General features: G+C 54.2%; 1 protein-coding gene across 1 annotated transcript in view; it reads left to right on the top strand.

Moving 5' to 3' along the window:
* The first annotated feature begins 2201 nt into the window (after window positions 1–2201).
* NTSR1 (neurotensin receptor 1) overlaps window positions 2202–25021 on the top strand; it is a 46744-nt gene continuing 23924 nt past the window's right edge. The window contains exon 1 of the mRNA XM_069548897.1: window positions 2202–2915. Within this exon, the coding sequence (XP_069404998.1) occupies window positions 2202–2915 (714 nt within the window). The remainder of the gene's footprint in view (window positions 2916–25021) is intronic.

Below are 25021 nucleotides of genomic sequence, written 5' to 3'. Positions count from 1 at the left end.
GTTTGGACTCAGAAGGTTCCGGCTGCCGGGCCATCCGGACAGGCTCCCCGCTTCACCGAAAGAGGATTTTAAGCCGCCGGGGACTCTGGACAAGGTCCTGCCACCCACGTGGTTCGGCAAGGCGGCCCAGGTGACATTTCCTCTGTGGTTTCAAGCAAACGCCTTGTCATAATATTTGTGCTAAGTTGTCTTTTATGATTTTTTAAGCTCCTAGGCTGGCTTGAAAAGAAATCTTTGCAAAGAAGGCCAGCTTAGCAGAAAGGTCAGGGGTGTGAAAACCAAACAGTGAGCTTAAGCTCCCGAATGAGAGCGCATTTCCATCAGGAACGTCCTGAGTGGCAACAGCTACTGGCCAGCAAAGTGGCCACTGGCTACTGCCTTCTTCTGGGGGGAGGAGCAGGGATCTCAAGAGAGGTGACCCAATGCCACTGCCCACGGCAAGACCCCCATGTCCCCATGGGTTCAGGATGACCTCTGGGGGCCAACATAGGCTGACACGGCACTGCTTTCTGTGGTGAGGACACTCAACTCCCAACCCAGGACCTGTTCACTGAACCTATGGGCTCGCCTTCCAGAGAGCAAACCTGGTCTAACTTGGAGAAGTTAAAGCAACTTTTGTTTTCCCAGGTATTTCAGCTTCACACCCTCCGAAATCCTCACACAGTCCGCACAAAAGCATGCACTCCACAGGTGTCCACTGAGCGCATGCAGTTTGCAGTGCCAACAGCATCCAGAACAATGGGGACCCAGGAGCATCAATTTGAACTGTGTACCCATTCCACAGATGACTAAACAGAGGGATGGGGAAGCTAAAACACTCACCCAGATATTAAGCAGCAGGTTGAAACCACTCCTGTTGCCTCTGAGCTCACTGTGGTGGCCTCCAGCAAAGGGACATTTGTGTTTCCTGCGAGGCTACATTTTTAAGCACGTATCTTATGTGCTAAGACTCCGTGGTGGGAACATCAGGGTTCAGTGGAGCGGAGAAGCTCAGGGCCAGCTGGGAACCGGAGACTAAGCACTGAGCCTGAGCTTCTCCCCTCACTGGTCTGAAGTCTGGGCTGCTCGGCCTCACCCCTCTTCCTCAGTGCTCCCTTTCCCTCAGCTCCCTCTGGTATCTGTTCCTGATTCCCAGCCCAGCCAGGTCCCTCTACATCCTGCCAGGCTGGACCCTGAGGATGGCATCTGATGGTCCACGTTCAGGTGGTGATGACAGGCCTGGACCCTACTACCTGCACCCACAACGGCACATGGCCACCCCAGGGAGCTGGGTGCAGGAGACCACCCTGCACAGAGGCAGGCGGTACTTATCCTCTGCTTTCCGATCGCCTCAGTCACCCCCTCCCCCAGTTACTTGTGCTAGAGTAGAGCCCCTGGGAACCCAGCTTCTGGCATCCCAGGAAGAAAGGGCGTCCCCCCACCTCAGCAGGAAGCCCACTGCTTGGGCAGGCTGGAAGCGACCCGGGGGCAGTTCCCTTGGGGAAGTGGGGCATAGGAAGCTGGGGAGACCCCGGAAAGAGGGGCGAGCTGCCTGAGAAGGGTGCCTGGAAAGAGCCAATATTCCTGGCGCACCCCGCTGGGATCCCAGTTCCCTGGGGCGCTCCTTCCAGTCCAGATGGTCCCTGAGAGTGCGCGGGGGTGATCAGCCAGCCCTGCCCCCTTGCGGGGCGGGGACAGTGGCAGGGGCCGCCTTCTCTCCCCTCCAGCGCCCCCCACGGCTGGGCGCGCCCGTCGCCGCCGGCTCAGTGGAGGCGCAGAGCTCGGGAGGGCGCTGGCGCTGCGGGAGGTGCGCGGAGCGAGGTGCGCGGAGAGCGCGGGCGAGAAGAGAGCGCGCCGGGCAGCCGGGCGTGCGCTCCTCTCGGCTCCACAGGCTTGCCTCGCGCAGCCCAAGCCCCAACCGGCCGGGCGCTCTCCGTGAGAACCGGTTCTGCCGCCCGGGGACCCGAGGAACCGTGGGATCGAAAATTCGGAGAAAGCCGGGAAAGCGCGGAGCCCGGAGGGAAGCTGCAACCCCCGGTGAGTGCGAGCGCCGAGGGCGCCAGGCTGGCACGGACCCGGTTGGCGCTCCCCGGCTCGACGGCGCGCCCCCTCGGCCTCTCACGCCCACCCCTCGGGCTCCCTCTATTCTGTCCCTGCCTGAAACGCACCCCCTCTCCCCCCGGCTTCCAGCAGCGGACCGGGAAAGCGCAGCAGCGCCCGACATGCGTCTCAACAGCTCGGCGCCCGGTCCCTGGGTCGGCCGGACCGACCACCCGTTCACGCAGCTGCCGTCGGTGCTGGAGGGGGTGCTCCTGGCTCCCGGCTTGGGCAATGGCTCTGGCAACCTGTCGGAGTCCGTACCAGCGGCCCCCAGCAGCGACCTGGATGTGAACACGGACATTTACTCCAAGGTGTTGGTGACCATTGTGTACCTGGCGCTCTTCGTGGTGGGCACGGTGGGCAACTCAGTGACTGCCTTCACGCTGGCGCGCAAGAAGTCGCTGCAGAACCTGCAGAGCACGGTGCACTACCACCTGGGCAGCCTCGCCCTGTCCGACCTGCTCATCCTGCTGCTGGCCATGCCTGTGGAGCTGTACAACTTTATCTGGGTGCACCACCCCTGGGCCTTCGGTGACGCCGTGTGCCGCGGCTACTACTTCCTTCGAGATGCCTGCACCTATGCCACTGCCCTCAACGTGGCCAGCCTGAGCGTGGAACGCTACCTGGCCATCTGCCACCCCTTCAAGGCCAAGACCCTCATGTCCCGCAGCCGCACCAAGAAGTTCATCAGCGCCGTCTGGCTGGCCTCCTGCCTCCTGGCTGTGCCTATGCTCTTCACCATGGGCCAGCAGAACCGCAGTGCCGACGGCCAGCACCCAGGCGGCCTGGTATGCACACCCATCGTGGGCACTGCCACAGTCAAGGTCGTCATCCAGGTGAGCAGCCTCTTCCAGGGGGCAGGGGCAGGAGTCAGAGGGCACTAGACCGGGATCTCCCCTGGGAGCAAGGGTCCAAGGCAGACACTCAGGGAAGCCTCAGTGCCTCATCCCAGAAGTAGTTTCCTGTCTGTGTGTCCTCTGGGTTCAGGAAGTTGGAGAAAATTTTGTGTCTCAAATTTTATTCCTATGAAGCTGGGAAGGAGTGGGGATGGGGGAGGAGCAGGGAACTTGAGAGCAGCCTGACCCCCGGCTTCTTCCCACCTTTTACTCCAGGGCTGCCAGGCCTCAGCCCCACTTATTTCATTCCCTCCTTCCATCAAAGGGGCTGGAAGCCCAGATTACCAACCTCCCTGAAGCCGAGGCTCCGTGGATGGGCCTCAGCCATCCCCAGAGCCCCTGAGGTGTAAGGCAAATGTGTGTGCTGGCGTCCTCTTTCCAGAGCAAGTCCCTCCCATCAGCTTCTCGAAAGGCTTTGTGCTCCCCACAGGTGTGGTCCCTCTCCTCTACAGCAGAACCCCTAACCCAGACTGCTCCCCCAGTGTCTCCTGGCCTGATGCTGTCTTGGGCTGGTTATTTAGTTTAACCTCAGTTTTCCCATCTGTGAAATGGGGCAATCACAGCCCTGGTCTCAGAAGGTACAGGATTCAAGAGAGAAGGTATGGGAGCCCTTGTCTGGCTCCTGGCAGGTAGAAGCAGTCAGAGGCGCTGTCCCTGGTGGTGGTGGTGATGTTGCTTCTGCTGGAAAATCCTAAGGTATTGGGCCTGGTGGCAGATTGGAGGGCCTGGAGTTGGGTGACCAACGCCCTCAGAGGGTCTGGGTGAAGCATGTGGGGACCCAGGTTGGAGACCTCCCTGGGCATTGGCTCAGCCAGGCAGGGGGATTCCGGCCCCAGGGAGACGGCTTCTCAGGCAGGGCCCTGGCCTGGGAGCAGCGTGTCCACCAGAGCAAGTCAGGGAAGAGATACCACCTGGAAGGATATGGTGGCCTCAGGATGCGGGTAGCCATGAAAGGGCGGGGGCTCCCTCCACCCCAGAGTGGGATGGGAGAGGAGGGTCTGGGCTGAGCCAGGTCGGGGTGGGAGTGGCCAGAGAGACTGGCTGTCCTGTCTGGTTGTCCTTTCATGCCCAAGTCATCAACAGCGTCTCAGTAGAACCCATGCTGCTGCCTCTGAGTGTGACAGAGGTGCCGGGCTCCGGGAGCTGGCATGCTTGGGGGTGGGGAACATGCCATCTGCACATCTATCCTGGGCTGCAACTGACCCTCCACAGGCCACTGCCGAGATGGAGCCAGTGGCAGAATTAAGCTCCAGGCTCCTCGCCTGCCCTGGCTCCAGGTGTTCCTGTGCGGAGGGGCCCCCAGCAGCCACGTGTAGCAGGAAGATGAGTCACAGGCGCTGCAGGCAGGAGCAACCAGGGCGCGTGTGGTGAAAGAGTGGGAATTACCTTCCGGCTTCCTCTGGGGTCTTGCAGGCTGTGCTGGGGCTGGGGAGTTGGGAGACAGCAGCCACGACACCTGGCTGTGAAGGTGGAGCAGGTCAGTCATGCCCACCCAGGAGATGCTCCCCTGAGACCCCCTCCCCCTTAGACCCCTGTGGGCTGGTCCAGGAGCAGCCAGTGTCGGATCATCAAGAAAACAAAGCCACAGAGAGAACCTCTCTTAAGCACCCTTACCCTCTGTTAGTGCCACATGGTCAGACGCCCCAGGAACTTGGCTTGGCTTCCCAAAGGGCCCTCCCTGAATCCTTTTGGTGGGAAGCTGCCATGCTGATGTGGCCCGAGCTGTGTCCTGGTCACTCGTCCACTAGGTAAGTGTCTGTGGAGCTCGCACTACAGAAGGACCGCATCTGTGGCCCCAGCTGTAGCACTGCTGAGCGTTTACTAAGCACTTGCTGGCTCCGAGACCTCAGAGAGCGGAGTTTCCATTTTTCTTTAATGGCCTTGGCCATGTGCTCGAGAAAGGCTGATGGGCCAGTTATTAGAGGCACACTTACTTCTGACACCAACTGCTCCTGCGAGGCTCCTTGGGCTCCTGTGTGCTGCTCTGTGTGCCTGAAGGAACATTCCTCATGGAGAAGCTCAGCCCTGGCCTTGCCCCCTCCCCTCTTGTCCCTCTGCACCATCCACTGTCCCAGGAGAGGTTCCCAGGGGATTTTATGTTCCCCACATGGGCTTCTGGGCCACTTGGCAAATCTGGGCCAATGTCCACTGATTTAAACAGTGACATCTATGCAGAGAGGGGCTGGGCACCTGTATCCATGTGTCTCCCTGTCATGGGCTATGTTGGGAAGTGTGGAGAGGTGGGCCAATCAAAACAACCACTCATTCCAAAACTGGGGCCCCCTCCCAGCCCAAGTGTCTCCCACCAGTCCTGTCAGCCCTCCATCCTGTGAGGTTCCATCCTGGACACTTGCAAACAGAAGTAGTGTTTAGAAATGAGGTGCTTCGGTGGTGAGATTTCTGAGCAACTTGGAGCTGCCATTGCTGGATACAGCTGGGAGTTTTCCGAGTGTGTGGTTTGAGTGGACGAGGTGAGAGGAACTCATGGTGAGGACAGGGCTTCCCGGGCCAGCAAAGGCCCTGGATCCAGGGCCCCTGGTCAACAGGGAAGCCTGGGAGGTGGAGCCTGAGGAGCCTGCCCCGGAGGTGGAGCCTGAGGAGCCTGCCCCGTTGCTCTGGGACAGTCCAGCACCTCCTCTGGGCCCCAGAGGGGACTGGATTCAATCCTACAGGGTAGTGGTATCTCCCTCCCCCCTGCCACATCTCCATCCCCTAGTAAATCCTGTCTTCCCAAAGCTGGGGAGGGGGGTAGATCTTCCCAATGCTTGGTAGGGGTAGGGGGAGGTAGATGTCCCCCTCCCGGGACCTGCTGCTCTAGGAGCAGGGATGGCGAATATCTAGGCGGTGCCCCAGCTCAGAGCAGCCCCTCTGCATGCACGGTGCCCTGGGGAGGAAAATTAGGGGTCACGGGGCATGTGTACCTTTGTTAGAGATCCAGCTCCCACCCGCAAGGCCACATTAAAGCAGCCTCCCCTGGAATCACCCATCAGACCTGCATCAGCATGGGGAGGGCTCTGGGTAATCACTTCATTGTTACCATTTTCCAGGACCTGTGGCCCTGGCAGCAGCGGCGAGGCTGAGGGCGATGGGGGGTGGGGGGGGTACCCCTGTAATCTGCCTTCACAGATGGCCTCTTTCACATTCAGTGCCGGTAGCACTGCTCCTCACGATGGGCTGGGCCCAGCTTCAGAAGGGGCAGCTGGCCCTGGGTGTGGCTTGTGCGGGAGGGGCTCATGTCCATGGGCACATCAACTCTGGGCAGCCTCCTGAGCATCAAGGCCATTAAAGTCTGACATGATCTGCGGAGGCAGAGGCCGCCGAGACCTGTCTCCACAAAGTGGAAGAAAATTGGTTCCAATAAAATCAGGCCATGGATCATTTTCTCTGTGTTTCTGTCCTGTGCCACCAGCTGTGCTGTGCCCTCTCCCCACGCCCCCATCCATCCACCTGTTCGCTCCCCTTTCATCCATCAATCTCCCATTCCTCCACCTGCAGCCAGCTCACCTCAGTGATGCTGACACTTGTGGCTGAAGTTTGGCGAGTCACAGGGCCCCAGGAGAGTGATGCTATATTGGGGAAACAGGCAAAGATGTGCCCCCAAAGATTGGTGCCTCTTGCTGGACTCACTGCCCAGAATGCAGCTCCTCCCCCAGAAGCATCTGCCCAGCACTCACAACGTGCTGGGTCATGGAAGTTCAGGGCAGGCCAAGGGGCTCTCCTGTATTAAGGGGATTGAAGACATAGCCCCTGAGCACCAGGCTGGGTTTCCCATCAGACCCAGGTGCAAAAAGGATGCTGCTGCTGAGACAGCGGGGGTGCAGTCCTGGGTTCACTAGTGATGTCCCAGCATGCAGTGGGACTTCTTGGTTTGGCGACTGTGCTATGGTTCTGTACAAGGACAGAGTCTGGGGCAGTGAGTGGGGCAGGGACCCCCATGAGCAGTCATCCCAGGAGACACCCACGCGCTTGGGGACTGCAGCCCATCCCTCGTGTCCAGAGTCTCAGCTCAGGGGGACCAGGACTCCAGCCGTTAGCTTTGGTGCCAGCATGGTACAGTCACCCATGGGCCCCAGCAGGACAGTTGTACTGGGTGGGGCAGGGCCTGTGAGGGGAGGAGGGTGTCAACCTGCTCAGGTGGTTGGAGGCCTGCATCCCACCACCAGAGAAGCAGCCAGGCTTCCGTCTGGTTGTCTGATAGCTTGTTTCGAGAGGGAGAGGAATCACAAGCTTTTGTTCCTTTTTTTCTGTTCCAGTGAAACACGCATAATGTGAAATTTACCACTTTCTCCATCTTTAAAGGACCACCACCCCACCCATCTCCAGATGGGGACTTCCCCACTGTCCCTGAGGGAGACTGCATCCCCACTGGACACCAGCTGCCCCTACCCCCAGCCCCGACTGTGTGTCTAGGGTTTGGCTGCTCCAGGCCCCTGTCAGACGGGATTTCCAGCCTGCCTTAGTCTCTAAGCTGTGGTGAAGATGCGGTGGTCACGAGTGAATGCACCGTGCCAAGGAAGGAAGCCAGTCTCAAAAGGCTCCAACTGTATGACTCCAGTCATGTGACTTTCTGGAAGGAAAGTGACGGGCACAGGGCGGGGAGGGGAGGGGTACTGGTGGTGGGCAATGCATGTTCTGTGTCTTGTGGGTGCTGCCAGCTCTGATGGAACATTATCAAAACTCACAGGGCTTAGATAAAGGATGATTTTGGTGAAAATACACTGTCTCCATGAGTCCCTCAGAGGTTAAAGCCAAGTCCATGGCCTCACCCTGTGAAGGCAGTTTGGGTGCCAAGTCCTCTTGGGGGCTGGGGGGTGCCTTTGGACAGGAAAGTACCAAAGGGTCCGAGGGTCATTTCTGGGGAACTCGAATTCCCCAGGCAGCTGCTCATCCTACCCCCCATCACCCCAGGAGCCAGGCAGATGCTCAGCCCTCTGGGGGAGACCATGGTACCAAGCTCACAGCTGTGGGGGCTGCCTGCTCCCTAAGATCCCCACTCTAACCTGGCAGCGCCCTAGCATTGAACCTGGCCACCACCATCCCCTGTGACAGGACGGCCCCCCAGAGGAAGCAGCCAGGCTCCTTGGACCCCGAGAGAGAACTGAGGCCCAGAGAGGGTGGGGGCATCCAAGCCAGGCCTACACCTGCCCTGTCCTTCTGCTCCCACAAGAGGCCCAGATGGAGCGCCCATGTGCTATGACCCCTGCCCCCTTTGGGGATGTCACATACGTGCACCTGTGGGGGTGGCTCCATCCCCCATGGCTGGAGCCAGAGGGAGAGAGGGCCAGGGAACCAGGTGGAGCTGGGCCAGTGCACCCAAGCTGCTAGGGAGGGGTTCTTTTGGGGTTTCTTGTCTTTGGCAGCCCAGGATCCAAGGTTAAGCGCCAACTTCTCCACTGACCAGCTGCAGGGCCAGGCTACAGATGTGACCTTCTGTGGCTCGGTTTCCTCAATTACCAGCTGGAGGTGACAATTACTCTGTGGGCCAGGAGTGATGGGGCTGAAGCACCCCATGCAGCAGAGGCAGCTTCAAGGAGAGACAGGTTCTCTGATTTGCACCTTTAGGGGCAACAAGAACCTTCTGCCCCCAAGAAGGCTCCCCTGCCCAGAGCTGGGAGCTGATCCCATGGTCATAACCCAGTCCCACCTCAAGGTCTGTGTGCACACAGCAGAATCCTGCAGGAGACCCCAGAAACCCCCGAGCCTGGCGTTGTTCTCACACCTGTAGGGTCAGGGACCAGACTGAGCATCTGCCCAGCTCCCCTGAAAAGCCTTCGCTGCCTGAGGGCCCCTGAGCCAGGAATCTGCAGCACCATGTGCTTGAAGAATTCCCATGTCTTCTGTGATGACACCTCCCCCTTCACCCCCTTCCATACCCACTCACCCAGCACCACCTGCCAAACACAGAGGGACCTATGGAGAACCTCCCCAAAGGGTGTGCCTCCCAGCAGAGAAGACAGACAAGTGGCAACACAAATAAGTACAAGTGAACAGGAGAGGCAGTGGGGCTGTGATCTTAGGTAAGGGCAGGTATGACAGCATCTGGGGAAGAAGTTTCCAGAGCGGGAACAGAAGGTACACAGTACCTGCTGGGATGACACGGCCAGAGCAAGGGAGCCCAGGGCAGAGCAACAGGTGACGAGTGATCATGGAGGACACAGTTCAGTTCAGTTCAGCTGCTCAGTCGTGTCTGACTCTTTGTGACCCCATGGACTGCTGCACACCAGGCCTCCCTGTCCATCACCAACTCCCAGAGTTTACCCAAATTCGTGTCCATTGAGTCAGTGATGCCATCCAACCATCTCATCCTCTGTCCTCCCCTTTCCTTCCTGCCTTCAATCTTTCCCAGCATCAGGGTCTTTTCAAATGAGTCAGTTCTTCATATCAGGTGGCCAAAGTACTGGAGTTTCAACTTCAGCATCAGTCCTTCCAATGAATATTCAGGACTGATATTTATCCGTTTAGGATGGACTGGTTGGATCTCCTTGCAGTCCAAGGGACTGTCAAGAGTCTTCTCCAACACCACAGTTCAAAAGAATCCTTTCTTCGGTGCTTAGCTTTCTTTATAGTCCAGTTCTCATATACATACATGACTCCTGGAAAAACCATAGCTTTGAGGACACAGGACATCCTTTATCCTGGGAAAATGGGCCCCTTGGAGACTCTGAGCAAGAGGCCATGTGGCTTACACTTCAGACAACCATTCTCCCTGCTTCTTTGACACAGTGGGGACTCAGGAGGATGGTTAGGAAGTCCACGTGCGTGATCAAGATGACCCAGACCAGGTCACTTTTGGAGAAGTTGGAAAAATGATCAGATACCAGTTCCATTTGTCTTCTTTCTTAGGCTTAAGTTTATATCCAGGCTTCCCTGGTGACTCAGATGGTAAAGAATCCACCTGCAATGCAGGAGTCCTGGGTTCATTCCCTGGGTTGGGAAGATCCCCTGGAGAAGGGAATGGCAACCAATTCCAGTATTCTTGCCTGGAGAATTCCATGGACCAAGGAGCCTGGTAGGCTGCAGTCCATGGGGTTGCAAAGAGTTGGACAGGACTGAGCAGCTAACACTAAAGTTTACATCCAGAAAAATCATTTGCCTTTGTTTACATCTATGACTTCTGACAAATACAGAGAAGCCCGTAACCACTGGCTCCAAAGACAGGGCACAGTCCTGTCACACAAAGGAGTCTCTGCAACCCCCTGCCCTCAACCTCCCCTCTGATGCCAGGTACACTGAGCCTGTGGGTCTGGCTTTCTTAGAGCACGTAATGCCTGAGACTCACTCGTGCCATCGCCTGGGTCAGTAGCGTGTTCCTTCTGTGTGTGGAGGAGTGCTCTACTGTACAGATGCTCCACCATGTGCTCACCGCTCACTGTTTGAAGGCCTTTTGGGTGGTCTCTGGTTTTGAGCGATTATGAATAAACCTGCTGCAAATATTCATGTGCAGGCCAACGTGTGAACACATGCTTTCATTTTTCCTCATGTAAATATGAGAGTCAGATTTCTGGGTCACACCGGAAGTGTGTTTAACTTCGGAGGAAGCTGCCAGACCTTCCACAGGGGGTGTGCCATGTTGACCATCCACTAGCAACATGGTGGAAAGATAGTTCTCTGCATCCCAGCCGGCTCCAGGCACTGTTGGTGTTCGGCTTGTTTGTTTTTTTGCTTGTCATGTATCCATTCTGTAGGTGTGTAGTGGTATCTTGCTGGGATTTTAACTTGCATTTCCTTGATGACTCATGATATTAAGCATCTTTTCCGGCAGTTACGTGCTGTGTATCTTCTTTGGAAAAGTGTCTGTTCCTGTAGTTTGCCTATTTTAAAATATATATATTTGGTTGTGTTGACTCTTAGGTGTGGCATGCAGAATCTTTAGTTGTGGCATGTGAACTCTTAGCTGTGGCATGTGGGATCTAGTTCCCCTGACCAGGGATTGAACCTGGCCCCTGCATTGGGAGCACAAAATCTTAGCCACTCAATCACCTGGGAAGAACCTGGCTATTTTTAAAATTGGGTTGTTTTCTTTTTTAAGATATTCATTTATTTGACTGCACTGGGTCTTGGTTACGGCATGTGGAAACTTTTGATGTGATGCTTGGGCTTAGTTCCTCCACAGCGTATGGGACCTTAGTTCCCCAACCAGGGATTGAATCTGCTTCCCCCACCTTGGAAGGTGGATTCTTAACTACTGGACCACCAGGGAAGTCCTGGGTTGTTTGTTTTCTTATTGTTGACCTTTGAGAGTTTTAAATATATATTCTGCATCTAAGTCTTTTGTGAGATGTGATTTGCAAATATTTTCTCCCCTTCTGTGGCTTGTCTTTGTATTTTCCCAATGCTGCAGGTCACAGAGCAAAAGGTTGGAATTTTGATAAAACCTAACTTATCAAAAATTTTAGCGGCTTATGCAAGGTCACAAAGCTGTTTTTCTTTTTTCATCTTCTGGAATACTGTATCTTCTGAATCTGTATCTTCTGGAATCCATAAGCCATGGATCATGGCTTATGATCCATTTTGAGTTAATTTCTCTATAGAATGTGAGATATAGGTAATTTTTGCATATACTTACCCAAATGATCAATACCATTTGTGAAAGGATGGTCTCTTCTCCTTTGGAGTTTTCTTGTACTTTAATAAAAAATCACCTGACCTTGTGTTTGGGGCTATATCCAGACTGTCACGTGTCCCTTTAGTCTCTGTGCCTGTACCATCCCCAGTCCCACATTCCTGATCGCCGCAGCTTTATAGAAAGTCTTTCGAGTAGCACAAGTGCTCCAAACTTGTTCTTTTCCAAAAGCATTTTGGCTACTCTAGTTCCTCTGCTTTTCAACATAAATTTCGTAATCAGACTTTCAGTATCTACAAAAAACCTGCAGGGTTTCAGCTGGGATTGTGTTCCTCTATACTTATAGATCTACGCGGGGAGACTTGACATCTTAACACTGAGCCTTCCAATCCATGTGCAAGGTGCATCACTGCATTTATTTAGGTCTTTAATTTTTTTCAATGGTAGTAGATTTCAGTATACAGATCCTACACATATTTTGTTATGTCTATATCTAATTATTCATGTTTGGAGAATTGTATATATATATGTACTTTAAATCTTTTTTCTATTTCCTATTTTTTGCAGCTAGTATATATGAATGTGATTGATTTTTAGTTATTGGCCTTATATTTTACAAACATGATAAGTACACTTATTAATTCTAGAAATCCCTCTATACATTCCCTGGGATTTTTTGTGTCAACAGAGATGTTGTTTATGATAGAGGAAGTTTTATTTCACCCCTTCCAAATCTTTAATTTCTTTTTCTTGCCTTATTGGTCTAGCTACAACTTCTAGTATGATATTTAATAAGGGTGGAGGAGAAAGTTTCCCTGCCTTGCTACTGATCTTAGAGAGGAAGTCTTTAGTATTTATAATTAAGTTTGAGGGCTTCCCTGGTGGCTCAGATGGTAAAGAATCTACCTGCAATGCAGCAGACCTGAGTTCAATTTCTGGGTCAGAAAGGTCCCCTGGAGAAGGGAATGGCTACCCACTCCAGTATTCTTTCCTGGAGAATTCCAGGGACAGAGGAGCCTGGTGGGCTACAGTCTATGGAGTTGCAGAGAGTCAGACACAACTAAGGGACTAATATGAGAGTTTTAGTTTAAATTTTAGTAAATTTATTTTTAATCAGGTGAAGAAAGTTGCCTTCTATGCCTTTTTTGCTGAGAGCTTTATCACAGATGGCTGCTGGGTTTTGTCTAATCCTTTGCTCCATGTGTAGGCTTGGCTCACACCTTGTCAGTGAAAGCCCGCACCCTCCTGCACTGGGAGGACTTACGACTGGATCAGGCTCTTTGGGGGATGCTGTCCATTTGATTTTTGGTTTGGTTGGTTAGGGTGGGTCTAGACTCTGGGGCATGGTTCTTATTCCTAAGGTGCAGACTTGCTGGCATCTCAGTGGGATGCTTGGTATATGAGGAAGACTTCTCTCCCTTCCAGGTCAGCCAGGATACCAGCCACCCTCCCATAAGCCCATCAAGGTCACAGTGTGTGCACACAGCCCAGCCAGCCCAGAACTTACGAGAGACCCCTGTGGGCTTCTGAGGACCCCACCATTCAGGTTACCCTCCCAGCACCCGAATCTGCAGATTAAAGCCACTCCTTCAGCCCCAAGCTCTGAATTCTGCTTCCTCAACTGGAGTAGCCAAGCTCTGCTCAGACCCCAGCTCCTAATGTCACAACGAGGAAAGTGTCCCCAAATAGAGCACTGGGTGACAGCAGACCGCACCTTGTGACTTTCCTGCTCTCGGGGGCCGTGGTGTGTGCACTGTGGTTTGTCTTGTGTCTGAAAACAATCGCCTGACAAATTGTGTACAATTTTATAGTTGTTTATGACAGGCGAGCTTGTCCAGTGCCCCAAGAAGAAATCATCTGTGGATTTTAAACACTGCCTACTTTCAAAAATATCTGAGGCAGCTTATGATAAAAGACTTGGTTCAAAGGGATTATTAAAACAATGTAGCAAAAGAATACATAAAAAGAAACATTGTTATCCTAGAAACATAAAGTGGAAGACAGCCCCAGTGTTTGAGTAAATTTTGTACTGAGGCTTATGAAAAAGTGCAACATTATTTGGACTTAAACATTTTTAGCTCTTTGTTAAAAGGTGGGTTTATTGTAAATTTCAATAACTCTCTGTGGACACATCTAAAGGTTAAGAGCATTCTTTAGCGAATGACTCAAAGAGAATTCCTCTGTTTGAAGAAACACGCCACTTCCAATGTCCTCAAGTTCAGAGATTCCTGGGGTTGTTTGGGATAGTCCTTGTTCAGAAATTACGAAGTTGTGAGAGCTCACAGCAGGCCGTGGGATACTGTCACCCGGAGCATCGTTTCCTAGTTGTTTGGCAAGAAAAACAAACCTCCAGCTCCCGAGGGCTGAGAGGGAGTGAACGTGCGTCTGGATCGTGTCGCTGGGGAGCCCTGCGTGTCCAGTCATCCAGGACACGCTGGCTTGGAGCCCATATTGAACACTTGCTCTTTCGTAACTCAGTCCGCTTCGGGCTCCATGCCCAGCAGGATATGCACGGTCGGAAGCACTGTCCAGGGTCACTATTTATTGCCGGGGACAAGGGAGAAGCAATTACATCTGTGCTGACCCATCTCCCAGGTTCTGCTGATCTGGACAGACCGGCTGCTCCCATTGCCGCCAGCCCCACCTGGGGACCCTTAAGAGGAAGGTGTGTCAGTTGAGGGCAGAGATCTCTATCTCCAGGACCTACTTGGACAGCCAGTCCAGGGACCCCCGCCTCTGGACTGTCATCAATGTGGGGAACCCCGTGGCATCACCCCTTTGTTCTTCCCACCCCAGGGATAGGCCTGGGGGAGGTAGGGCCAAGTTGAAGTTGAGTATCCCCTGGTGATCTCCCAGTGGTCTGCCTATCTCCCTGGACAGCAGGTCAGGAGCTCAGGCACCAGCATCCAGGGAACAAGGCCAGAGGGAGAGCCCCATGAACAAGGGATCAGGCAGCTGAGTCGTGGCATGGCCCTTGCTGATGCGCTTATGGCTTTAGCTGGAGGCAGAAGGGAATGCGGCTGGCCTGAAGCCCCCTCTGTCTCCACAGGCTGCTGCAATGCCTGGGCACCAGTTTCTGCCCAGCCCCACTGCCCCCTCTGCTGAGGTGGACCTAAGCACCCCCAGGGGATGCCTTCTCTGCCTAGGGCTGCCCAGGGTTTGGGGAGGAGGGGCAGAGGGGGGCACCTGCCACACCTAGGCCAGGGCTCAGTGGGGCTCAAGTCTCACGGGGGCCCAGAGGACACTGGGCTCCTGGCGTACTCAGAGGCCCAGAAGATTGGGAAAAAACACCAGCCAGCCACAGCGAGCTGGCAAGCAGACAGCATACCCCAGCCAAGGCGAGCTGCTCTGCAACAGTAAGGCGCCTCTGAGCCCCCACCCTGTCACACTCGCCTGCAGACTCAACGTGGATAATTGCAGGGCACCTAGACAGGGTTAACACCCGCTAAACTTCCTGCAATTCATTTTCCTGACAGCTTGTTTAAGAGACACCGTCTTGTGTATTAAAAATACCTACTTTTATGTCAGAGCTGGAGAGCAGCTAGAAGGCACTCAGAAAGCTTCCAGTTAAAACCACACAGGGTGGATCTTCACATTTTGAAAAAGCTCTAACCCCAAACACTTTCTATGCATCTGCCTGTCACGGAAGCTGCAGGAACCTCATGGTCTCATGTGCTGATGGTCATGGGGTTGCAGCAACAGACCACAGAAATCCATTCTCCCAGAGCTGGGAGGCTGGGCTACCAAATCAGAGTGTGGGCAGAGCAGGCTCCTTCAGGGGCTCCCGGGGAGGGTCTCTTGCTTCTTCCAGTTTCTGTGGTGGGGGCGTCCTCGGCTCATGGCACCTCTCTGCCATCTCTGTTTTCATCTTCTCATGACTTCTCCCCTGTGTCCACGTCTCTCCTCTCTGGCTCTTCCTAAGGACATTTGTCACTGGATTTAGGGCCACCCCTATCCAGGGTGATTTCATCTTGAGATGCTTAACTGCATCCATGGAGACCCTTTTTCCAAATAAGGTCCCATTCACAGGATCCAGGGGTTAGCACAGGGGGCCACCAATAACCCCACTAGACCCCACTTGCAAGGGCAGAGACAGAAAGTGGGATCAGGGCCAGCTCTCCTGGACAGAGGCCTGGCCCCTGTGTGCTACCTGCCCGGGTCATCTCAGCTCAGGCCCGTGAGGGACCCCTGGGTGAATGCTGGAGCAGGAAGGGCTGAACGCAGACCTCGCAGGCCTCCAGTGCAAGTGCCCAACACAGTCCCAAGACCAACCAGGATGGGACTTTCAGTGTCTCAGCAGAGGAGATGCTCTCTGACCTCCCTGCAAGGACATGGCCCTGGGTGGGGTGGGGCTGGGGGAGAAAGAAGACACAGGTCAGTCTGGCCACAAATCCTCTTTCACAGATATTCTCATTTGACCCCTGCAGTGATCCTGTGATGTTGGGACCACAAACACATGGGTTCTGTCACTGCTTTCTCCCTATACCCCACAAGCCTGGGGTGGATAGGGCCTTTGAGGATGAGCCTCAAGGTTCCTCTACCAGGCTTGGCCAGTTGTTTTACCTGTTCACACCTTGTCAGGTAGCTCCACCTGTTCACACCTTGTCAGATGGCCCCACCTGTTCACACCTTGTCAGGTAGTCCCACCTGTTCATACCTTGTCAGGTGGCTCCTTGGCTGAAAACTCACTGCCTGCTGGAGCGTGCTGACTTGTCCTGGCTTGGTCCTGCCTGACACTGTAATGAACCACAGTTGAGCTCGGGTTGACTTGATGACCACGCACGAGCCTACGGTGAGGGACAGGTGCCTGTGACAGTCGAGGGGGTCAAATGTGGAGAGCCAGCCACAGCAAAGAGGTCTGTGGTGAGGTCTGTGGCTTCAGGGTCCATCCTTTCTGCTCCAAGTGTGAAAACTTTAACACTTCTGTGAGGCCTCTGAACCTGGGTCAGAATCCATGCTGTCTACACGTGGCCATGTGAAGCCCAAGGGGACACATGTGTGGAACAAGCCTGGGTTTACTCCTGGGACTCGGCATCTGAGATGGCTCTGCTGTGCAGGGTGGCCGGGAGGGGCAGGTGTGGACGCTGGGTCCCTGATCAGGAGGCTGTGCTGGCCCAAGGGTGAGCCAGAAAGGGGGTAGCAGCAGTGAGGCCAGACTGTGGACAGTTCCCCGGCACCCTCCAACCCAGTGTGTGGGCACCCTCCCTACCCGCTAGGCTCCCTGACCTGGGCACAGGGAGGCTCCCAGTGGCTCTGCCTCAAGGCAATCCCTGCTCCATTCCCTGGGGCCCTAGTGGTCCCCTGAAGAGCCGAGAGCTCCCCTCCCTGTCTTGCCCCTGGGCTTGGCCAGACAGGGACTGAAAGGAGCTGCCAGACAATGGTCCAGGGGACGGGGCACCAGCACCCTGATGACAAGGAGTGTCTGGTTGACATTTAAATCATTTGAGCCAATTCCAACCCTTTCTATGAGTGTTAATGGAGTCCTTCCTTGACCTTTTTCACTAAATCTCAAAAGGGATGGGGCACCCCTGGGTCAACTTCCCCCACACTCTCAGAAACTATGAGCTGGGGTCATGGTGCAGGAACTATTTAGAACCCAGCACCAGCATACCAGGACAGAAATAGATCTCTTGGGAGGCTCCGGTGTCCAGGAGCCAGTGGCTCAGGCCCCAGCTGCCTCGGGACTTCCACTGCTATCACAAATAAATTAAACTTGTTTTTGCTTCTCCTGCCCTGGAGAAATAGCCGCTGTCAGAGCGTGGAATCCAGGAGGGCAGGCTCTCAATGAAGGAACGCCCAAAGGGACCCCATGTGACCCGCTCTTCTGCACTTCTTGCCCCTCTGGGAGATGGAGCCGGTCACCCCAGTTACCCGCATGTGGGTCCCAGGAGCTCCTGACTGTCCCATGCAGTGTGGCCCCTGGAACACATTAACCCTCCGCAGACATCATGGGGTTAGTCAGTTCACAGATCTGAGGTCAAGTGGCTCCATATCCACAAACAGTGAAGGTGCCCACAAGCCAGGGGGTCTGCTCATCCATTACTAGGAGAGATGGGTGCTGAATGATGCTTGTGACCCTCATCACTTCTGACAGCATCTGAGTGTCACACTGTCACCTCTAGGGTTGCTTTGGAAACCAGATGCTATGGTGCAGCTGACTGATCCCCTGGTTCCATCAATAGGATGAAGGGGTGGGCACTGGTATTTGTGAGGATTGACTGTCAGGAAGGAGAGGGCTTAGTGTCTCCCATGCTCATTGGTTACGCAGGCGCTGGGTGCTCCTGGAGTCCCAGAGAGAGACCATCTCGTTCCAACCAGAAGAATTATCTCCTGAAGCCAGGTCAGGTCATGTCGAGCACCCACAAGAGCCCATGCAGGCCCCTTCAGCCCGGAGTCAGGTGCAGGGCCTCTGTGCACACGTGTCCCCATCTCCCCAAACTTGTCACCTAGGGCTCTCTCTCTCTCTCTCTGCAGCTCCCTCTGCCCTCTGCCACACCCAGCATGGCACCTGAGCCTGTGGGCACAGTCCCTGAATCTCCATGAGTCTGGAGCAGCAAGGCTGGGAGGGCAATGGGATCACAGGGACCCTAGCCTGGAGTTTGCCGGGAACAGGTGGGTTCAAGTGCCGGAGTGTGGCGAGGTGCAAACAGCTTGTCTCTGCCCCCGAACATAAACACGGCTGTCACCACCTGGAACACAGTTTCCTTCCCTGTGATAGGGCCCATCCAGCAAGCAGGTTTGAGCCAGCTTCGCTCCACGAGCCTGCCGGCACTCAGCAGAGCAGCTCTGGGCAGTGGCTCCAAGCCCCTGGCTAGCAACCAGCTGACTCCAGCAGGCTGCACAGATGGGGCAGCTGGACAGAACTTCTACAAGGACATGTGTCCAGGACAGCTGGAGGGTCCACCTCGGCTGGAAGAGGTGGACCCTGGGCCAGTCGTCATATCTGGTTGAAAGCTCAAATGGCCCCTGGATGTTAGGCATCCAGGCAAATTGCCTGGGTGACCTTGGTCAGCAGGAGCTTCCTGAGGGCCAGCAGGGAACTGAGGCACTGCCCAGGGACCTGCCCTGTTTCGTCTAAGTTTCCCCGGTCCTTCCTGGAGTCTGGGGTAAATGTTGATTCAGACTGGCCAGGCGTGGCTCCTGGTTGAGAGCAGGCAGAGCGGGCCACAGGAACAGAGCAGCTGGGTGCCACACCCTTGGCCCCCCAATGCTGCGACTGACTAGGGGCCAACCCTGCCTCAAGTGCCCTACACTTCTCACCCTCTGTCAGAGCAGACAGTGCCAGGCCAATCAGAGTTCCAGGACTGCCCAAACTCCACGGCTCATTCAGGCCCCAAGGGCCATTTGGGCTCTTTACAGTCCTCCCAGGACTCCCTATGAGGACAAGGAAGAGTGACATTGACTTTCAAGCAATGTCAGCTGCCCGAAGCAGGGAGGGCTTCCTGGAGGAAGGGCCAAGAGGCTTTCAGGTCTGGGGAAGTAGGTGATTGCTGCCCCCAGATTTTCTGAGCATTTGAGTTTTGACCCAGTAGGACAGAGGCTCAGGCTCCTTGACTGTGATGTCCTCACCTCCCACCACTGTTCAGCATGGCCCCAGGGCTGTCTCCTCCATGAAGCTCTCCATCCCCTAACCTCACAGCTGCTGTGCCAACCTCAGGCTCCACTCTTCCCTGAATAACGAAGGCGGAGTCCAATAAGGCAGCCCTGACTCCCCAACATCTGGCTTGGTTGGCAAACTGCCAGCTTTACTATGGGGGCGGACAGACAGATGGATGCTCAAGGCAGGAGTATGCAAAGCTTCCATTCAACCCCGGCTTTGATCTTGCGAGTTTTTACGTTTGGTTTGAATTGAATCGCCAGTCTATGTCTGACGCAGGATGCAGCATGCTTGGGGCTGGTGCATGGGGATGACCCAGAAAGATGTTCTGGGGAGGGAGGTGGGAGGGGGGTTCATGTTTGGGAATGCATGTAAGAATTAAAGATTTTAAAATTTAAAAAATAAAAAACTAAAAATTAAAAAAATAAATAAATAAATAAAAATAAAATAAAATAAAAAAATAAAAACTGCAGAGGGCTCATTTCTCAACTTCCCCTCTGCAAAGCTGTTTCTATTCCGGTGAAAACTGAAGGCATTGGTGGTTTTAATTGCTGGCCAGACCCTGGACCCGTTTCCACTTGGGCTGGACCAGAGCTCTGCAGAAGACAGGTGTGCACAGTGGAAGTTTATTTCTGTGTGCGTGTCTTGCTCACAAAGAGAAAGAAGAAAAGAACCATCCATGAAGGGCAAGCGTGCTGACTGGAAGGCTGGGCTTTCTCTGCCGAGCAGATTGCAAGGCAGTCGTGTTTGTGACACAAACACCTGTTCCTCATTCAGAACAGAGGCGTGTCCCCCATAGGCGCGTCCCCCCCCCCCCCGGACAGGCCAGCAGATGCTTGGTCCGGGCACTGGCTGCTGCACCCACAGTCCCCACAACAGTGCCCGGGGCTCAGGATGCAGATGCCTCTCAGCAGAGAAGGACTTTGGGTGGATTTTATTCTGAAGGCACCGGGCACTGGAATTGGAGAGGGGGCCTGTCCCCCCTCTCCCAACTGCAGTCAGAGAGATGCTGTCTGGTCACCATCCTTCCATCCCTGGGAGCTCTTGGCCAGCAGGGAGTCGTTGCTGAAATGTGATTGTGCCCAGACACACTCTCCGTGCCTTTCCCAGGCTGTAGTCCATGGATTCCCCCAGGCCAGTTTCTCTGCTCTGCCCGAAGCCCCAGGAAGGCCCAGTCGGGAAGCATTAGGTCCCTGGAGACACAGGCATGGCAGGCAAGGGGCTCAGGAGAAGTCCAGCCTTGGCCCCTCTCACTGGAGTCTGAGGTATCCGGAGATGGTCCCGCTGGGAGGTGGGGGCTGGGCTGTGGCCCACATACTGGACATCTCTGAGTCAGGGGTGACTCGGGTCACATGGGGCCTGTGGCATGGCCAGGACCTGCAGCAAGTCACCTCAAAGGTGGCCTCTGTGGTGCCATCAGCTCCAGCCCCAGGCCCATGGAGGACACTTGTTCTGCCCCTGGAGCTTGAGACTATGTCCAAGGTCCCCGCCCAGGCACAGCCACTGGCAGCAGCATTCAGTGGGTCTGTGACCCACCTCAGCAGCCAGGGTGGAGCTCAGGGTGATGAGTTTGGGGATGGGCAGAGATGATGGCCCAGAGGACCAGGCACCCCAGCTTCCCCACCCAAAGCCCCTACTCATCCAGACCTCTGTGTCCTGGCCTCCTGGACACAAGGTGCCCTGGCCCCCTGGACACAAGCTGCCCCAGCGGGCACCTGAAGGCCTCAGACCGCACCCCAGGCCTTGGCCAGGATGTTGAGCCCTCATGCCTCGGTTTCCTCAGCCTCTCAGTTTGTGCCCACTTTAAATGCAACTGGATGTGTCCTGAGGAAGGTGACCACAGGAGTGGGGACACCCAAGGAAGGCAGTGGGGACTGGGGACCAAGGGGACCTGGTCACTGTTTCTAAATGTCTAAATTCTGCCCAGAGGCAGTGTGAATTTCTTACCATCTCCACGTTTCTGCCTTTCCCAGAATGTCATACAAAGAGTTGGAGTCATAGTCCGTAGGCTTTTCAAATCAGCTTCTTTCACTTAAAAATGCCCTTAAGTTTATTCCATGTCTTTTCAAGGCTCGATAGTGCCTTTGTTTTTAGCGCTGAATAATATTCCATGGTCTGGATGCACCGTGGTTTTTATTTATTCACCTGCTGAAGGATATCTTGGTTGCTTCCAAGTTTTGGCAATGTGGACACAGCTGCTATAAACCTCAGTGTGCAGGCTTTTGTGTAGATATACGTTTTCAGCTCCTTGGGGTAAATTCCGAGGAGCGCAGTTGCTGGATTGTATGGTGAGAGTATGTTTAGTTATATAAGAAACTACAAACTCTCTTCCAAAGTGGCTGTAATACCATGTGGCATCCCCACCAGCACAGAATAAGAGTTCCTGCTGCTCTGTATCCTCTCCAGCATGTGGTGTCCTCATTTTTATTTTAGCCACTCACATTGTATCTCCATTCGCATTGTATCTCTCTTGGCATTATATCTCTAGTTCACGTTGTATCTATCTCCATTCACATTGTATCTCCCGGTCTAGGTTTGCCCTTCCATAATGACTTAGGAGGGATTCCCTGGCAGCTCAGGGGAAAGAATTCTCCTACCAATGCAGGAGAAGAGGGTTCCATCCCTGAGTCAGGAAGATCCCCTAGAGAAGGAAATGGCAACCCACTCCAGTATTCTTGCATGGAGAATCCCATGGACAGAGGACCCTGGTGGGCTACAGCCGATGGGGTCTCAAGAGTCAGACATGACTTAACAACTAAACCACCACCACTACCATCAGTGTCTTAGGATGTCAAGCACCTTGATTTCTTATGCTTATTTTGTCATCTGTATATATATATATATATATATATATAGATGAGGTGCCTGTTCAGAGCTTTTGCCAGTGTTTAAATTCTTGTTGTTGAGTCAGTTGAGTTCTTCTGTATTACGGAGGCTTTCTCGTATGTTTTTATTGTGCCAGGTTGAACCGATGACATCATAGGAAGTCCTGAAGCCGGCGGTCAGTCCTCCAACTTTGTTCTCCTTCAATGTTATGTCTGCTGTTCTGGGTCTTTCGCCTCCTCTCCACTTCAACCTTAGAACCAGTTCATTGATATCTACAAAATTACTTCTTGAGGTTTTGATGGTGTTGAGTTGAAACTATAGATGAAGAGAGTTGAAACAGTAACAGTATTGTCTTCTTGTCCACGAACATGGGCTCTCTCCATTGATTTAGGTGTTCTCTGATTTGTAATTTTTCTTCTGTAGATCCTGTACACGTGCAATTAGATTTATAACTAAAGTAATTCATTTGGGGTGCTACTGGCAAGCAGGGGCTGGCCAGGGTGGCCTGCACACACATCTCCACCCATACTTGCTCACAGGGTGACGGGATCTCTCTTTGCCTTGGTCCCGCATCTGGACCATGGTGAGGATTCAGGGAACTGGCAGCATCTGTGAGTCACTGAGTGGGGCCTGGCAGGGAGCCCCCTTGTCAGGGTTTGGAGATAAAGGCCACTTCCTGGCTCCCTGCTCTTCAAGCAAATTTCCAGATTTTTCTGAACCAGCTTTAGCAGTTAAGACAGTTTAAAACAGGAAGTCTACCTTGAGCCCAACTCAAACCCACTTTGCTTTGGTTCAAGAGGAATATCTTTAACCAATGTCCATGTTACTGGGCCTGTGACCTGCTGGGCAAACACACCCGTTTTTACCTCACAAGCAGGAGGGTGCACGGGGCCCATCATTGGGCTGGTCAGCCTTGGGCTGGCCGGGCCCTGCAGCTGCCAAAGAAGGCCTGAGTATGGACCCCAGGCTCCCTCTGACTGTCCAGCTCACAGATTGGCTTCCCCAGCCATCTGTCAGTGCCTGTGGCTACAGGGGACAGAACCCCAGAGCTCCCCATCCTGTGTCAGAGATGGACGAGGAGCCAGGAGTACACACATCCTGGGGGAGGGCTTGTCCCACTCCCACCACCAGGCCAAGGCCAAGGGAGCCCTGGGTCCCTGCCAGAGCCTCATGCGGCAACCTTTAATTTAGGCAAGTAGGTCAATCTACAGGGCAAGGGTGCCCCCACCCCATTCCCTGGTGCAGCATCTCTTCCCCCACCTGTCGGGGTCATAGTGAGGCGGACCCAGACCTGCAGACCCTGCTGATGTCTAGGTGACAGTGACCTCTGGTGACTGTGCGGGCATCTGTCAGACTTGTCATGTTGCTGCGAGAGGCCTGGGGCCCCAAGTGGGCTGTGTCCTGGGAGCCACGACCTGCCTGGGTATCCAGCATCATGAATATTCATACAGGCAATTGACTTGCAAATCCCAAGTAATTTACATGTCATAAACAGAGTGTGGATGTCTTTTCAGGATAAAATCTGTCAGGGAAAATGAATCTTGATTACCAGTTGTAACAGGGAAACAGTCTCCATGTCCATGTCTGAGTCCGTCCTCGCGAGGCTGCTGGGAGGCACTTTGTAGGACCACTCTTCAAAGTCTCAGCTCTGGGGATAAATGTTAGCACAAATCTGGGGAGAAGGAGGCAGTGGGTTCCCTCGTGAGCTGCCCCTGACCTACACTCCTCTCTGTGGGCCGTGAGCTCCGTCTTGGGCAGGGACCCCCTGGGCTCCCCACTGGAGTCAGTCTGTGTCCATCCCAGTGTTCTGGGTGGGGAGGACAAGTTCTAGAAAGTGTGACTGCTGTTGACCAGCTCAGGGCCTCTTACCCAATGATGTGGCAGGTGGCCGGGGCCTTGAGAGGGCGGATCCACCACCCTCTGATGGAGACTCTTGACTCGGGTCTCAGATAATGACAAAGATGCTGAGCAGATTCTGAGCAGGGTAAGCAGACCTCCCACAGGGATTAGGACTGTGACAAAGCTGTGATTGTCATGTGTCAGGCACTGTGACAGCCCAGACATGGCTGCTCTCCGCATCACTAATGAAGTTCTGAGAGCTGACTCTGACCCCTCCATCCCCCATGGCCACCCTCAGGGCTGAGTGCTGCCCCCACTGTCCCCATTTATGGAGAAGGAGACTGAGGCCTGGGTCGGGGGGAGGGGAGCTGCTCATCTCTGCCTCTTCTCCTGGGTGCTCCCACCCTTCCCAGCACCCTGTCCTCGGGGTTTAGCTTCTTGGCATAACTCCGGTTCATTTCTGGGGCTGGGTAGGTGACAGGGCAGGAAAGCAAGATTTCCTGGGGCACACCTTGTGGCTCCTTCCCGCTCCTTGGAAATCTTGGTGCATCTGGACACTTCCTGGGGTGCGGAGAAGGCCAAGGTCTGTTTCTGGGAGCCACGGCCCCAGACACAGGCTACCCCAGGGTCCCTGCTGCTCCTCCAGTGTCCCCCAGAGAGGCCGCCTGCCCACTGTTCCTGCTGGCTGGCTTCATCTTTTAGCACAACTTTGCGCATGACTCCCTTTAAATGAATGACTCACTTGACCTTGTGCAGGTCCTGACATATCCCGTTTTAGGGGTGACCCTGGGGTTCGAAGGCTGCACTTCTCTCTCCACTGTGGGCCAGAGGTGGGACCCAGGGTGGGGGTGCAGGCATCATGGGCTGTGGGGCGGACGTTTCTGGAAACTGCTCTTCAGGGCTTCTCATAAGAGCCTCAAGCTGCCCTTTGCAGTGCAGTGTCCAGTCTGAATCCCAGGGACTTTTGGTGAAAACTACACACTCATGACTCCAGAGAGCTCGTAGGAAGCAGAAACATCAGCACCTTACTAGCACTTTTTATTCTGGTTGCTTGTTGAAATGGTAATATTTTGAATAAATTAAGTTAAATAAAAATCCATTAATGAAATTATTTCTACCCATTTCTACTTTGTTAATATTGCCATTAGAAAATTGTAAATCATTTATGGCTGGCACAAGCCAGCCTGTTCCATTGGGCTGTTCAGCCACAGACACTGCCCC

This window comes from Ovis canadensis, chromosome 13, assembly GCF_042477335.2.
Source record: "Ovis canadensis isolate MfBH-ARS-UI-01 breed Bighorn chromosome 13, ARS-UI_OviCan_v2, whole genome shotgun sequence".
Taxonomy (NCBI): Eukaryota; Metazoa; Chordata; class Mammalia; order Artiodactyla; family Bovidae; genus Ovis; species Ovis canadensis.
Note: the sequence above shows the minus strand (reverse complement) of the source record. Positions and strands in the feature narration are given on the sequence as shown.